The 15,620-nt window shown below is 39.3% G+C and overlaps 1 protein-coding gene across 1 annotated transcript in view; it reads right to left on the bottom strand.

Moving 5' to 3' along the window:
- LOC115214511 overlaps window positions 1-15,620 on the bottom strand; it is a 65,550-nt gene that overhangs the window by 16,091 nt on the left and 33,839 nt on the right. Inside the window, 4 exon segments of the mRNA XM_029783709.2 lie at window positions 2,089-2,377; window positions 9,150-9,354; window positions 11,244-11,454; window positions 12,357-12,496. Coding sequence (XP_029639569.1) covers window positions 2,089-2,377; window positions 9,150-9,354; window positions 11,244-11,454; window positions 12,357-12,496 — 845 coding nt within the window.

Here is a 15,620-nt window from a genome sequence, read left to right as displayed (position 1 = left end):
ACACACACATACATACATACACTCACACATACATACATACACTCACACATACATACATACATACATACACACACACACATACATACATACATACACACACACATACATACATACACACACACATACATACATACATACACACACACACATACATACACACACACACACACATACATACATACACTCACACATACATACATACAATACATACATACATACACACATACATACATACACACACGCACACACATACATACATACATACATACATACATACAATGGGCTTCTTTCTGTTTCCCTCTATCAAATCCACTCACAAGGCTTCGGTTGGCCCAAGGTGTCAGGCAGTGGTTTTGAACCCAAGACCATATGCTTGCGAAACAAGCTCGTCAACCACACAGCCACACTTGCACTTTATGAGGGCCTGTGGTGCAATCTTCTCACTGTCACCTCTTTAAATGTAATCAACTTGTAATGAACAAAACTATCAACAACCTCACTGCTTTATACAAATATATCTATATATATAAAACTCAACTTGTGTGTATCTGTGTGTTTAACTTCCCGGCACATCTCCTCCGAGCCAACAAATCGTAGAGCCACCAAAAATGGGTCACTTAAAGTTTAGGCGAATGAAAATTGAACTGTGCTATTTCTGTTCCGAAATTCATCTCGCAAGTTCAAAAATTGATAATGTGATTGTTTAGGCCTTATCCTATGCATTGAATAGTGAACTTTACTCAGTCAGCTGTTTGACGTGAACTGTGTTCATCACACGTGCAAGCGTGCGTAAATTGCATGAAAAATAAAAAATCAAGATATAAAAACGAATCGCCGTAAACATTGTAGAAATTTGGCAAAGAAATGAATTTTCGGGATGTAGCCTGGAGGGTTTTTTCGTATTAATATATATATATATATATCATCATATATATATGTATGTATATATATACATATATACATATATATATGAGAGTATGATAGAAGAAGGCTAGCTCTTCCTTCCATAGAAGAAAAAATTCAAATCAGACCATGTTAACACTAAAAATTATTTACATTAAAAAGGTGCCTTTTTTCTATGAAAATACCTATTTTTTATGATGTTTTGACTGCTGTGTCACCATTTTTCAGTGTATTTCACTTAAAGAGAATAACAAGCTACATACTGCCAAATTTTTACTTTTCAAAAATTCCAATTCTAAAGGGTCGAAACAAACCACAACACCGGGCGATACTGCGGTGCCCCAGCATGGCCACAGCTTGTGAGCTGAAACTAAATAAATAAAAAAAAAATATATATATATATATATATACACTAGCAGTATAGCCTGGCGTTGCTCGGGTTTGTTTTCTTTTTGACCCTTTAGAATTGGAATTTTTGAAAAGTAAAAATTTTGCATTATGTAGCTTGTGAACATTTAAGTGAACATTTTTCTGGTTGAAATACACAGAAAAATGGCGACACAGCAGTAAAAAAAAATCGTAAAAAATAGGGATTTTCATAGAAAAAAAGCACCTTTTTGATGTAAATAATTTTTGATCTTAACATGGTCTGATTTGAATTTTTTGTTTTATGGAAGGAAGAGCAAGCCTTCTTCTATCATACTCTCAATTTTGGTCAACTTGCGCTGCAGGGTCTCCGAGGAGATAGTGTTAGTTGAAGCCTACCAAACTTGCCATGCACAGACAACTTCAGCTTTATATATATATATATATATATACACAAATGTGTATGTGTGTGGGGTGGTGGGTGGTTGGTGTATATGCATTTGTGTATGTGTATGTATGCATGTATGTGTGTGTATGTGTATGTAAGAATGCGAGCATGCATCTGTGTTTGTCCCCCCAACTCCCGCTTGACAACTGGTGTTGGTTTGGTTATGTCCCTGTAGCTTAATGGTTAAGCTAAAGAGAATGATAGAATAAGTCTCAGACTTATATAAAAAAAAAAAAAACAATGTCCTAGGGTTGATTTGTTCAACCAAACCAGTGGAGGTGCTGCCCCAGCATGGCCACAGCCCAGTAACAGAAGCTCACAAATGACAAACGATTATAAGATTCTCATTTAAACATTTACACAGTCCTTACCTTATTCTTAATTTTGGTCAGCACATCTTCTTCGTGGACATTGGCGTCAGATTCTAGCGATGACTTATTTCTGCTCAAATGGAAAACCTCTTTCTTTAATGTCGGATAACGAGGTGGACATAGCTGGTATTCGTCCGACAGTAATTCATAGAGAAACGTCATGTAGTTGAATCCTATGTCATTGCTGAAGCGAGCTTCAATGGCATCGATCTCTGCTTTGGTAAATGGTAAATTCATGATAGACAAGCACTGCTGGAACTGTTTCCTCGTTATGTGATGGTTGCTATGACTACAACGACAATGTTATATAATAGTGGTTAGAAATATCATCGTCATCATTATCATTTAGTATCAACTTTTCTATGCTTGCATGGGTCAGATGGAATTTGGTGAGGCAGATTTTCTACAGCCAGATGCCCTGCCTGTTGCAAACCTTCGCCCATTTCCAAGTAAGGTAATATTTCCTCATGACCAGACATGTTTTCATGGAAGATTGGCAATGAATAACACTACTTGTATGTTGGTGATAGGTGTTTACAACTATCACGTGATGACAAGGCAAGGAGACGATAACACACACACACACACACACACACACACACACACACACACACACACACACACACACACACACACACACACAACACACACACACAACACACACACACACATATATGAGGATGGTTGCTAGAAATCCAGTAGAACTAAAAACAAGACCTGCCAAAAGGACAGATGAACCTTGTGTAGGTTTAACGACAATGTAGCAATAAAGATATCATCATCATCGTTTAATGTTTGCTTTCCATGCTGGCATGGGTTGGATGGTTTGACTGGAAGACTAGCAAGCCAGGAGGATGCACCAGGCTCCAATCTCATCTGGCAAGGTTTCTACAGATGGATGCTCATTTTTAATGCCAAACACTCCAAGAGTGTAGTGGGTGCTTTTTACATGCTACTGGCAGGGGAGCCAGTCAGGTGGCACTGGCATCGACCACACTCGAATGGTGCTCTTTCAGTGCCACCAACACAGGAGCCAGTTATGTAGCGCTAAATCCAAAGAAATTCTGGGTTGGTGTCCAATGTGCTGCAAGACCACTGGGAGTAAGGCACCCCTTAGCTTTTGCTAAAACATGTCTTTAGAAGGTTACTCTAATATAAAACCAGATATGCAGGGAATGGCATCGGACATTTGGGGAATCTTTTGCTTGCCCCTGAGATCATGATTTTCTGATATCCCTAAACCTTCAACCCATATTGGCACTTGACATCTTGACCTGGCTTTCTCTAGAAGTGTCAGTAGAGTGGAGAGGGTGTGGGGTGAGGTGCTGTGCAAGCCTTATTGGACCTAAAATTTTATGTTTTACAGTTACCCAGTTGAGTAGGAGGGAATCACGGCAAGCATGAAAACCACAGATGTGAACCTAGGTGAAGTCACCTGCTGGTACAATTTGCCTCATGCACAGGCATTGCTAGCATTTCACATGGGCAATGGTCAGTGATAGTCTTTCTCACTCCTGAGTGGACAGCCATCATCATCATCTATCTATTTATATAGATTTTATATAGGCACAGGCATGGCCATGTGGTTATGAAGCTTGCTTTCCAATTGTATGATTTTGAGTTCAGTCCCACTGCATGGCATCTAGGACAAATGTGTTTGACATTAGCTTCAGGTTGACCAAAGCCTTGGGTGCGGATTTCATTGATGAAAACAAAAAATGTATATGCACACATTTAAATGTGTGTGTGTGTGTATATATATATAGGGAAAAAAAGTCAAGGTAAAAAATGCTAAAATAATTTTATAAAAAACATTTCAGTACCAGTTTCAGTCATTGAGATTTTTTCAACTGTAAGTATGGAGAACAATTAAATTTTGGAAAAAGTAAATGAAAAGTTTTTTAAAAGAATATTTGCATAGTATTCAAATACAAGGGGCATTCTCCTTGTTTCTGCCTATACAAAGAGAGAGACCTTTGGAAATATGATGTGCTTGAGAAGATCTGGCAAGCCAAGTGAGACCATGACCCATGACCTATGACAGTGGTGCAAAAACCAGCCCACTTAAGAGTATCCTTCATTCATTGGACAATAAACTTTACTTGCAAAGACCTGTTGCAGCAAGTGAAATCAAAATCGCTGATGTGGCCAATGACAGTACCGCCTGATTGGCTCCTGTGCAGGTGGCATGTAAAAAGCACCATTCGAGCATGATCATTGCCACCATCACCTTACTGGCACCTGTGCCAGTGGCACGTGAAAAAACATTCAAGCACGGTCATTGCCAGTGCCGCCAGACTGGCTCTCATGCAGGTGGCATGTAAAAAACACCATTTGAGCACGGTTGTTGCCAGTGCCGCCTGACTGGCCCCTGTGCTGGCAGTACGTAAAAGCACCCACTACACTCTTGGAGCGGTTGGCATTAGGGAGGGCATCCAGCTGTAGAAACTCTGCCAGATCAGATTGGAGCCTGGCGCAGCCTTCTGGCTTGCCAGTCCTCAGTCAAACCATCCAACCCATCACTGAAAGCGGATGTTAAACAACAACGATGATGATGATGATGATGATGATATAAAGCAATAATTCTGGTGCTATGTAAAAAGCACCCAGTACGCACTGTAAAGTGGTTGACATTAAGAAGGGCATTCAATCCTAGAAACCCTGCCAAAACAGGCAATGATGACTAGTGCTGCTCCTGATCTTGCCAGCTCCTGTCAAACCATCCAACCCATGCCAGCATGGAAAACAGATGTTAACTGACGTGAATATATGTGTGTTTGTGTGTATCATTGTTTGGACGTAACATAACGATTGTAAATGAGCATCTTCATTATACAAGTAAATATATATATATATATATATATATATATATATAGTAGAAATATGTAACGAAAAGAAAATATAAAATACACGTGGAAATGTAAGGGTAAAATAGGAAAAATCAACGAAAATGCATATTGCAAATAGAAAAAGGCTATTTATGACAGGTAACGACAAATATATACATTTAGATTGACTGAGGTAGTAATACGAGTCATAAAGGTCATTATTATGAGATGATTATAAGATGTTCTCTTACTTTATTATCATCTCATAATAATGACCTTTATGACTCGTATTACTACCTCAGTCAATCTAAATGTATATATTTGTCGTTACCTGTCATAAATAGCCTTTTTCTATCTGCAATATGCATTTTCATTGATTTTTCATATTTATATTTATATGTATATATATATTTTCAATAATCCTTCAAACAGACGGTCAGCAGTGGTGCCTGCTGAGTCTGGCTACTCTGCATTGATAAAGGGCAAATACCCTGAAACATGTCTGCAGATGCCTGACCAGCAAGGAGAAGTTGCTGTCCTCCCCTGTTCGAAGGTTATAATGGACACAGGTTCATGTGTCATATAGCTAGCTAGAGCCAATGGCCTGTTGGAGCTAATCAACGGCAGCTTTTGTCCTATATTTTTGGACTGCCATATTAGCTTGGTGATAACTATTAAAATCCTGTACCGCTGCCGTAGTCTCCTTTAGAGAGACTTAGAACTATTAATATTTCTATATTTTCAGTCATTTGTGAAAAATATGTCTAACTCACCTTGCTTGAAAATATGTGAGGGTTGATACAGGAAAGGCACCTAGCCATAGAAAGTCTGTCTCAACAAATTCTGTCTCCCCCATACAAGAATGAAAAAGTGGACGATGATGATGATTCCTGTGAGTTTATATAATCTCTCGCTATCTTTCCCCTCTCATCTTCTCTCTCTCACACACACACACAATGCACTCTAAGTCTGATTCCACAGTAGACTTCTGATAAATCTCAGAAATTACAGAATAAATAAACAAGCATTAACATTTATTTTTATTTTCTCTGAGTCAGAATTCTCTCCAGTTCCATTTTCTCTGTTCTGCTTTTATCTTTATTAATCTCTTTTAGTAACATGGAACCAGAAACAAAGAATTAATACAAGACCTGTTTAGCTATGGTGATTAAAATCACAAGGAAATATTTGTATTCTTTTAATCTCCACACCAAATTGGTTCACATCACGAAACAGTGGAAACTAATCTCTCCTAAATAATACCATATTGTTACTTGTTGTTGTCGTTGTTGTTGTTGTTGTTATTACTCTGTAGTCTTATTTCTATTGCATGCTTTTGCTGCACAGTTAAGCGCGGCTCTATGGTCCTTGGGTTTGTTTTGTTGTTATTTTTACTGCACCAAAAGTGCAGGATGTGTGTGGTGCCTTGCAATACTGTTTTCTGTAGGTTAGAGTGGCTGTGTGGTAAGTAGCTTGCTAACCAACCACATGGTTCCGGGTTCAGTCCCACTGCATGGCATCTTGGGCAAGTGTCTTCTGCTATAGCCCCGGGCTGACCAATGCCTTGTGAGTGGATTTGGTAGACGGAAACTGAAAGAAGCCTGTCGTATATATGTATATATATATATATATGTATGTATGTGTATGTGTTTGTGTGTCTGTGTTTGTCCCTCTAGCATTGCTTGATAACCGATGCTTGTGTGCTTACATCCCCGTCACTTAGCAGTTCGGCAAAAGAGACCAATAGAATAAGTACTGGGCTTACAAAGAATAAGTCCCGGGGTCGATTTGCTCGACTAAAGGCGGTGCTCCAGCATGGCCGCAGTCAAATGACTGAAACAAGTAAAAGAGTAAAAGAGTAAAGAGTATTTGTAAGTCCAGGAGATATATATTTTTTTCCGCAAGATATTTCCATTTTACTTCTCAGAGCTCTTAATTTTCCTTGCTTCGGTTAATTCCATGAGAGCAGACAGCAACCTGTTGTCAAAGGTCTCACAAGATCTCTTTCCACTATACTTAACACCCAAGTACAAATCTCAAACTCCTTTAGAGCAGTTTTTTGAGCAGACCTGACAAATGAAGTGAGTTCATGGCTCGCAGGACGGCCTGCTGTGCTAACCTTGGATTGTAGAGTGACCCGCTGTTCTTGAGAAGACCTGTTGAGTCAAGTACGTCAACATCGAAATAAAAATCAAATGGAAATTGCAGTTAAGTCACCCGTGCCGGAGACACATAAAAAGCACCTTCTGAACGTGGCAGACGCCAGATCCGCCTGACTGGTATCCGTGTTGGTGACACGTAAAAGCACCAACCGATCGTGGCAATTTGCCAGCCTGCTCTGGCCCCTGTGTTGGTGGCACGTAAAAAATACCCACTACACTCACGGAGTGGTTGGCATTAGGAAGGGCATCCAGCTGTAGAAACTCTGCCAAATCAGACTAGAGCCTGATGCAGCCTCCACAGCTTACCAGACCCCAGTCGAACCATCCAACCTATGCTAACATGGAAACCGGACGTTAAATGATGATGATGATGATGATGATGATGATGATGTCCTATGTTCATATCAATTCCAGTTTCTCCAACATATTTCTCAAACCTGGATGTTAGTGTCCCCGGTGCCCTGACAACTACCAAGATTAATGTTACTCTCTTCATTTCCCCCATTCGTGCAATTTCATCTTTTTTAGCAGCTTGTACTTTTCCGGTCTTTCCCAGCTCTTTCCCACCCACTCATGTTTTCCCAGATATGGCTACATCTATGATCTGCTTTCCTTCTTCCTTTTATCCACTAACCAAAATATCTGGTCTCTGAACATCAATCCCCAAGTCATATTGGATTGTAAAATTCCATAACATCTTATACTCATTATCCTCAGTGATGCCTTCAGGTTAATTCCCATACCATTTCTTCTCCTTCAAGATCATACCTTTCACACAATCTCCTGTGAACAAACTTACCCACATTATAGTGCCTCTTTTTGTATTCCTTTTCAGCCAGTTTGCTACACCCACTCATAATATGTGAGACTGTTTCAGTTTCGCTGCCACACATCCTGCAAAGGGGCAATTTGCTATTCTTATCTATTTAGAACTTGGTGTAATTAGTTCTCAGAGCATGTATGTATGTCACATTTTGACAAGGTATTGTGTTGTTGTTTCTAAGAGCAACAAACAACGGTCCAATCTGCTGCCTCACGAACCATCCCAGACTGTTTCCCTCATTCACAACACAGATCTTCCATCCTGTGAGGCTCCTTTCTCCCTCGCCCCTAGGCACACACAGTTTATCGATATTGCTTTTAGGGTGCAAGCTCTTGTTTATTTTCATCACTTACCTGGGTTTTTTTTTCTGTCCATTTCTTCAATTTCTTTCTTTATCCACATAAAAACATCTGTGCCGTATCGCATTAAGGAAATGGATCATGTATTCATTGCCCTGATCTTGTTCTTTCCATAATTAATTTGGTTCTTCTCAGGTATTCTCACCTAAAGCTTTCCTTCATCTCACTCTCCTTGATTTTGTCAGACTCCAAAATACCTAGATACTTACACCCATCTATCTCGATGTCCTTGATTTTGTCTCCATTGAATAGTTCCACACCATCACATGACACTACTCTGCCGTTTTATATGATAAGCATATCACACTTTTTAATCCCAAATTCCATCCTGATATCATCATCATCGTCATTTAATGTCCACTTTCCATGCTGGCATTGATCATGTTCGGATGGTGCTTTTTACTTGCTACTGGCACTAGCAACAACCCATGCATGAATGGTGCTTATTATGTGCCACCGGGACAAGAGCCAGTCAGGTGGCACTAGCATCAGCCACAACTACAATTTCCATTTTTGATTGTGATTTGATTTTTGATTTTACTTGACTCAATAGGTCTCCTCAAGCACGGTGTATCGCCCAACGATTCAAAGATACTTTTTAAATGGGCTGGTTATACGACACTGGTATAGGCTGTGATCTCACTTTACTTGCCGGGTCTTCTCAATCACAATATATCTCCAAAGGTCTCGGCCTTTCGTCATTGCTTCTGTGAGGCCCAAAATTTGGAGGCCATGCTTGACACTCGGGTAACGTAAGCATGTCAGTTATTTGAATGAAATGTTTGTAACTCACTGAAAACTATATCGCTGTGCAAGCATACATGTATTGATATATCGATTTAGGTGATAAAGCATGAGAAGAATATAAGAGAAAATATTTGGAACTTACTGATCAAAATCCCGAAAGCAAGGTTCAATAAGCATCCGTTTTTCTTTTACACATTTTCTTAACTTCTTCATTCCAGCTTCAAACACTGCTTTTTGCTCATCTGATGCCTTGCTCCAGTCAGCAGTGCCTGACTTGGGGATGAGATACACTTCAGAAGGTGGTATTTCTTCCGTTGGAGTTTTCTCTAAGTTGGACTTGGTAAATACTGCAAAGAAATATCAATTTTTCTATTAAAAGAAACAGGGATAATGGGAATGATCTTGGCTAGATGAAAACAGTTGGGTGGAAGAAGTTGTTTAATGCCAGATCAGCTCAGATTGAACCCAGACACCTTTGGTTGTTATTATTACTATTACCTCTGCCTTAGCGAAGGCAGAGGTATTGTTTTCAGTTGTGTTTGTTTGTTTGTTTATTTGACCATGGACAAAATATCTCAAGAACCGCTGGATGGATTCAGGTGAAACTTTCAGGGATGTTTGGCCTCATAACTGACACGAACTGATTAGATTTTGGGATTGATCCAGAACTAGACAAAGATTCTTGATTATTTTTCCATTTTTTTTTTACTTAATTTTTGAGAGTGGTCGGGTTCATTTTTAGTATTCTCGTTTGTGAAAGCAGTTGGGTTTATTTCAGATATTCTCATTTTAAAAATCATCTCTCGCTAATTCTTGAGAGGATGTTAGTGTTGCCTTGGCAGAGGTTTGCACTCTCTGAGTGCTCTTGTTATTATTATTATTATTATTATTATTGAGTGAGAGGGCAATGCATACCATCAAAATGACACTGAGATACAGATATACAAAGTCCAATATACCCATCACAACTAACCATCAAATAAGGGTACACCAGGCACATATTTCACAACCATATAGGCATGACATGGTGATCTCATATCAAGATAAACAGCATATGACCTTGTAGATGGGGCCAGTTAAATTTTTCTTCTGGTCGAGTAGCCCATCCCGCTCAAAAGGTCCCTGAATAAGGGTTATTTAAGGATGTTGAACGAAACACCTATATTTCCAGGGGTGAATTATCCAAACCCCAAAGAATTCCTCTCAACACATGGCTATGATGCTCCCCCAGTGCTTCTGCTCATGATCAGAGATGCACATATCGTCAGCCACTAAGGGACATGGTTAACAGGTTAAGATCAAACAACTGTCAAGCAAATCTGTGGTATTGAGCAGAATATTTGTTGTAGCCCAGCTTTTATACCAAGACAAAACAATGTATATGATAACACTCCCAATCACTAAAGATGAGAAGCCATGAGAGCCACTGCCTGGTACTGCATCAGGGTATTCATCATCATCATCATCATCATCATCATCATTGTTATTGTTGCTTCAAATTGATTCTCCATACAAGTATGGAGGTGAGGTGAAATACTTTCCATGAATTTGCATAACGGCATACTGATGAGGCTAATGTTTTTACAACTACAGCCCTTTCCTATCACTAACCAATTAAAACTGTGACCCAGAATAAATACTGGGGCAAAACAGGGTTATTTTCCCAGGCAAAAGACATTGTTTACAGCAAGGTTTGAACTCATCACCATGGGGTTCACACACCTAAGCAATTCTAGTATATAACAAAAAAAAAAAGTAAACAGAACCCAAATATAAAAGAATAAACAAGTTCAAGACATTAAAATAACAAAAAGTCAGGCAGGGGTGTAGCTGAGGGGTTAAGAGACTTGCTTGGCAAGCATGTGGCTTTGGGTTCAATCCCAGTGTGATATCTGGGGTAAGTGTCTTCTATAATAGATCTAGGCTAACCAAAGCCTTGTGAGTGAGTTTGGCAAATGGAAACTGTGAGGAAGCCTACTATACGTGTGTCTTTGTGTTTATGTTTGTCCCCCTCATACTGCTTGAAACCAGTGTTGGTTTATTTACATCTCCATAACTCAGCAGCTTAGTATAAAAGATCAATAAATAAGTACCAGACTTTAAAAATAAGTATTAAGGTCAATTTGTTTGAGCAAACTACTCAAGGCAATGCTCCAGCATGGGCTGCAGTCCAATGACTGAAGCAAGAAAAAAAAAAAGAAAAACGTATTAAACTGGAATTATGAAAATTACTTACCTAGGTTGATATCATTGTTGAAATTTGTCCAAATAATTTTGTCCTTATGATGAGGGTCTTGGTAGTGATCACAGAGCAAGTCAAACTGGTCATTGGTCATGTCGTGGAAACCTATCTTACTGAATCCAAGAGATGACAAACCACGTCGAAACTGAGCTTTGGTAATTGAACCAGACTTAAGAGGATCGTAATCTTCAAAATTCTGACCAACCTAAATATACATTATTTTATACTTTGGTCACGGAAAATAGCAAGTCACGGAATGGTAAACTGCAACCCTCTGCAATTCCCACCCCATCTACTTTTTATTATAGGGATTGACCTGGCACTGAATCGGTTACGACAACAAGGGTTCCAGTTGATCTGATCAACAGAACAGCCTGCTCATGAAATTAACGTGCAAATGGCTGAGTATTCCACAGACACGTGTACCCTTAATGTAGTTCTCAGGGAGATTCAGCATGACAAAGAATGCGACAAGGCTGGCCCCTTTTGTGTTACAGGTACAACTCCTTTTTGCCAGCTGAGTGGACTGGAGCAATGTGAAATAAAGTGTCTTGCTCAAGGACACAACACCAGCAATTGAACTCCTGACCCCATTGGTCATGAGCCGAATGCCCTAACTTCATTAGAGATTGATCTACAGATGGGTCAAATGCACATCAACTGCTGCATCATCATCATCATCATCATTTAACGTCCATTGTCCATGCTGGCATGGGTTGGACAGTTTGACCAAGGCTGGTAAACTGGAAGGCTGCACCAGACTCGAGTATGATTTGGTATGGCCTTCTACATCTGGATGCCCTTCCTAACACCAACCACTCTGCGAGTGTAATAGATGCTTTTACGTACCACAGGTGCAATTTACATGACACCAGTATCTGCCACAACTGCAATTTTGCTTAGCTTGATGGGTCTTCTTCTCAAGCACAACATAATCCCAAAGGTCTTGGTCATTGCCTCCATGAGGCCCAACACTCAAGAGAAACTCAGCCACTTTACCTCTGTGAGGCCCAACTCATCAATCCCCAATTTGGGAGGACCTGCAAATCCATCATGATTAACATAGATTTTCTATCATTAGGCAAAAAACCCTTCTCTGTTTCTCACCTGAAGTCTGTTTACAAAAACGACATGTCTAATGCGAGCCATCACTTCATCAAAAGTTAAATTGGATCTTTCGGCCTTTTTCACCTCCACTTTGGCTTGATCTGGAAGAATGACATCTCCAATGAAGTGGGCTTTGAAATCTGAAAATATTACAAAAACCAAATAGTTTAGGACTGAACTTGTAGGTTTACATTTTGGAAAGTAATGAGTAAAATTTTATTCAAAGGATAAATGGTTAGATTTGCAAATTTATGGTAATATTGTGTTTATATTTCTTTTTATCTTGTTTTGCAAAAACACCAACATCAATGTTATCATTTCTCATAGCTCTTGGTATTTCTGTATTCACTACTACTACTACTACTACTATACTACTACTACTACTACTACTACTACTACTACTACTACTACCACTACTAATACTACTACTACTAATAATAATAATAATCTTTTCTACTATAGGCACAAGGCTTGAAATTTTGGGGGACAAGGATAGTTGATTACACTGACCCCAGTTTCACTAATACTTAATTTATTGACCCCGAAAGGATGAAAGGAAAAGTCGACCACAGCAGAATTTGAACTCAGAACATAAAGACAGATGAAATACCATTAAGCATTTCACCCAACATGCTAACAATTCAGCCAGCTCGCAACCTTATTAATAATCCTTTCTGCTACAGGCACATAGCCTGAAATTTGGGGGGAGGAGGTAATCGATTTAATTGACTCCAGTGCATAACTGGTACTAATTTTATCTTACTAATGATTCTACCAGCTCGCCTTTCATCCATCTTTACATTTTGAGTTAAAATTCCAAAGGTGACCTTTACCTTTCATCCTTTTGGGGTCGATAAAATAAGGATCAGTTGAGTACATGCATCACAGCCATATGTATCAAGATAAACAGCACATGACCTTGCAGGTGGGGCCCAGTTAGAATTTTCTTCTGGTCATGTAGCCCATCCCGCTCAAAAGGTCCCTGAATAAGGGTTGTTTAAGGATGTTGAATGAAACACCCATGTTTTCAGAGGTGAATTATCCAAACCCCTAAGGATTCCTCTCAACACATGGCTATGATGCTCCCCCACTACTTCTGCTCGTGATCAGAGATGCACATATCGTCAGCCACTAAGGGACATGCTCAACTGGTTACGGTCAAACAACTGACAAGCAAATCTGTGGTATTGAGCAGAATATTTACTGTAGCCTATCTTTTATACCAAGACAAAACAATGTACATGATAACACTTCCAATCAGTTAAGATGAGAAGCCATGAGAGCCACCACTGCCTGATATTGCATTATTATTATTATTATTACTATAATTATCATTATTATGCTTAGCAGCATTTTTTCCAGCTTTGTGTATTCTGAGATCAAATATGGCCAAGGTCAACTTTGTCTTTCATGCTTCCTGGGGGTCAATATAATTGATTAGTCCTCTCCTCCAGAATTTCAGGCATTGAACCTGTAGTAGAAAGGATTAATATTATTATAATTATTATTAGTTGATGGAAATTCTCAGCTTATTTTGCTAGATATGATGGAAAGTGTCAGCTGTTCACAGCCAGCAAACTAAGGTGGCATTTCTTTACTGGTCGTGCTTCAAGAACCCTGTGAAGAACTCTTGCAGTTCCAAGCAATGTTGATTTTTGTACCAATCTTTTTGAGCCATGCTGGTAGATGGGTATTGATACTTAACCGATTGGATACTGTCATTGAATGACTACCAAAACTTAATGGAAAAGTAACAATCGTTTCCATTAACTAATAATAATTATAATAATATCAATCCTAACATGCCGGCGGGAAATAACATCATTAGGTGAGACAAGCTGACACTGAATCAGCTTCGCTGACTGACAGGTGACGGTTGTTTAGAGAATGTGCAGGCTAAACCTACACGCCTTCACTTGTCAGTTAAGGTGAGACAGTGTCACGTGACAACTTGCTTGGGCTGCCTGCTGGAGTCTGCGGCAGGTATTTAGAGGGAAAAATTTGACAAGTCAGTCAGTCACCAGCTGACACTCGCTGACGATACATCGAAGAGGCCAGGGAACAGAAGAAAGAAGACATGTACCCAACATCAGAGCTGAAGACATCTCTGAAAGGGGGGGGGGGCACATCAAAACGGTAGAGGAGTTGGGGCTGAAACCGGACGTGGTTCCTCCTGATGATGTCTTGAGCTAACTGGATCCTATAAAGGAGCTGTTGTGGTAGCAGACCACGAAACACGGTTGTAATTCCTCCTAAGGCCTGAAATTCTGGAGGAGAGAACTAATCAGAGAAAGAACAACAACGATGCCGATGACAACGACGATGCCGATGACAACGACGATGCAATACCAGGCAGTGGCTCTCATGGCTTTTGATCTTAACTGATTGGAGTACTGACAGGTAATCATTCAACGACAGCATCATTGTTGTATCATTATTATAGTCAGTCTGTTGTTCCATACTTGCATGGGTTTGACTACACACACACACACACACACACACACACACTCTCTGACACATTGTTTCAGAAGTTCCTTCAGCATTTAAATGATGTCTAGAATTCAACAGACAGAAGACCTAAGGGCAGACCAAGAACAAGATGTTTGGATATTATCCATTTGTGTCAGTTGGGTCATGCTTGGGAATCCAGCTGGAAGCTGTAATGACAGGACCCTATAGAAAAGACGCCTGGGGAACTAGGACCTTCCCAACAACCCTAACCCTACGAGTCTCCTTAGAATAGTGGAGACATACATACATACATACATACACACACACATACATCCATACATACATCCATACATACATCCATACATTCATACACATATACATATATTCATACATACATACACACATACATCCATACATGCATACATACATACATACATACATACATCATACATACATACATACATATTCATACATACATCCATACATACATACATACATTCATACACATATACATACATACATTCATACATACATACATACACACATACATACATCCATACATACATACATACATCCATACAAACATACATAATTCATACATACATACATACATACACACACACATACATCCATACATACATCCATACATACATCCATACATTCATACACATATACATATATTCATACATACATACACACATACATCCATACATGCATACATACATACATACATACATACATCATACATACATACATACATAATTCATACATACATCCATACATACATACATACATTCATACACATATACATAC

This window comes from Octopus sinensis, linkage group LG7 (genome assembly GCF_006345805.1).
Source record: "Octopus sinensis linkage group LG7, ASM634580v1, whole genome shotgun sequence".
NCBI classification, from domain to species: Eukaryota; Metazoa; Mollusca; class Cephalopoda; order Octopoda; family Octopodidae; genus Octopus; species Octopus sinensis.
This window is presented reverse-complemented; position numbering and strand designations above follow the sequence as displayed.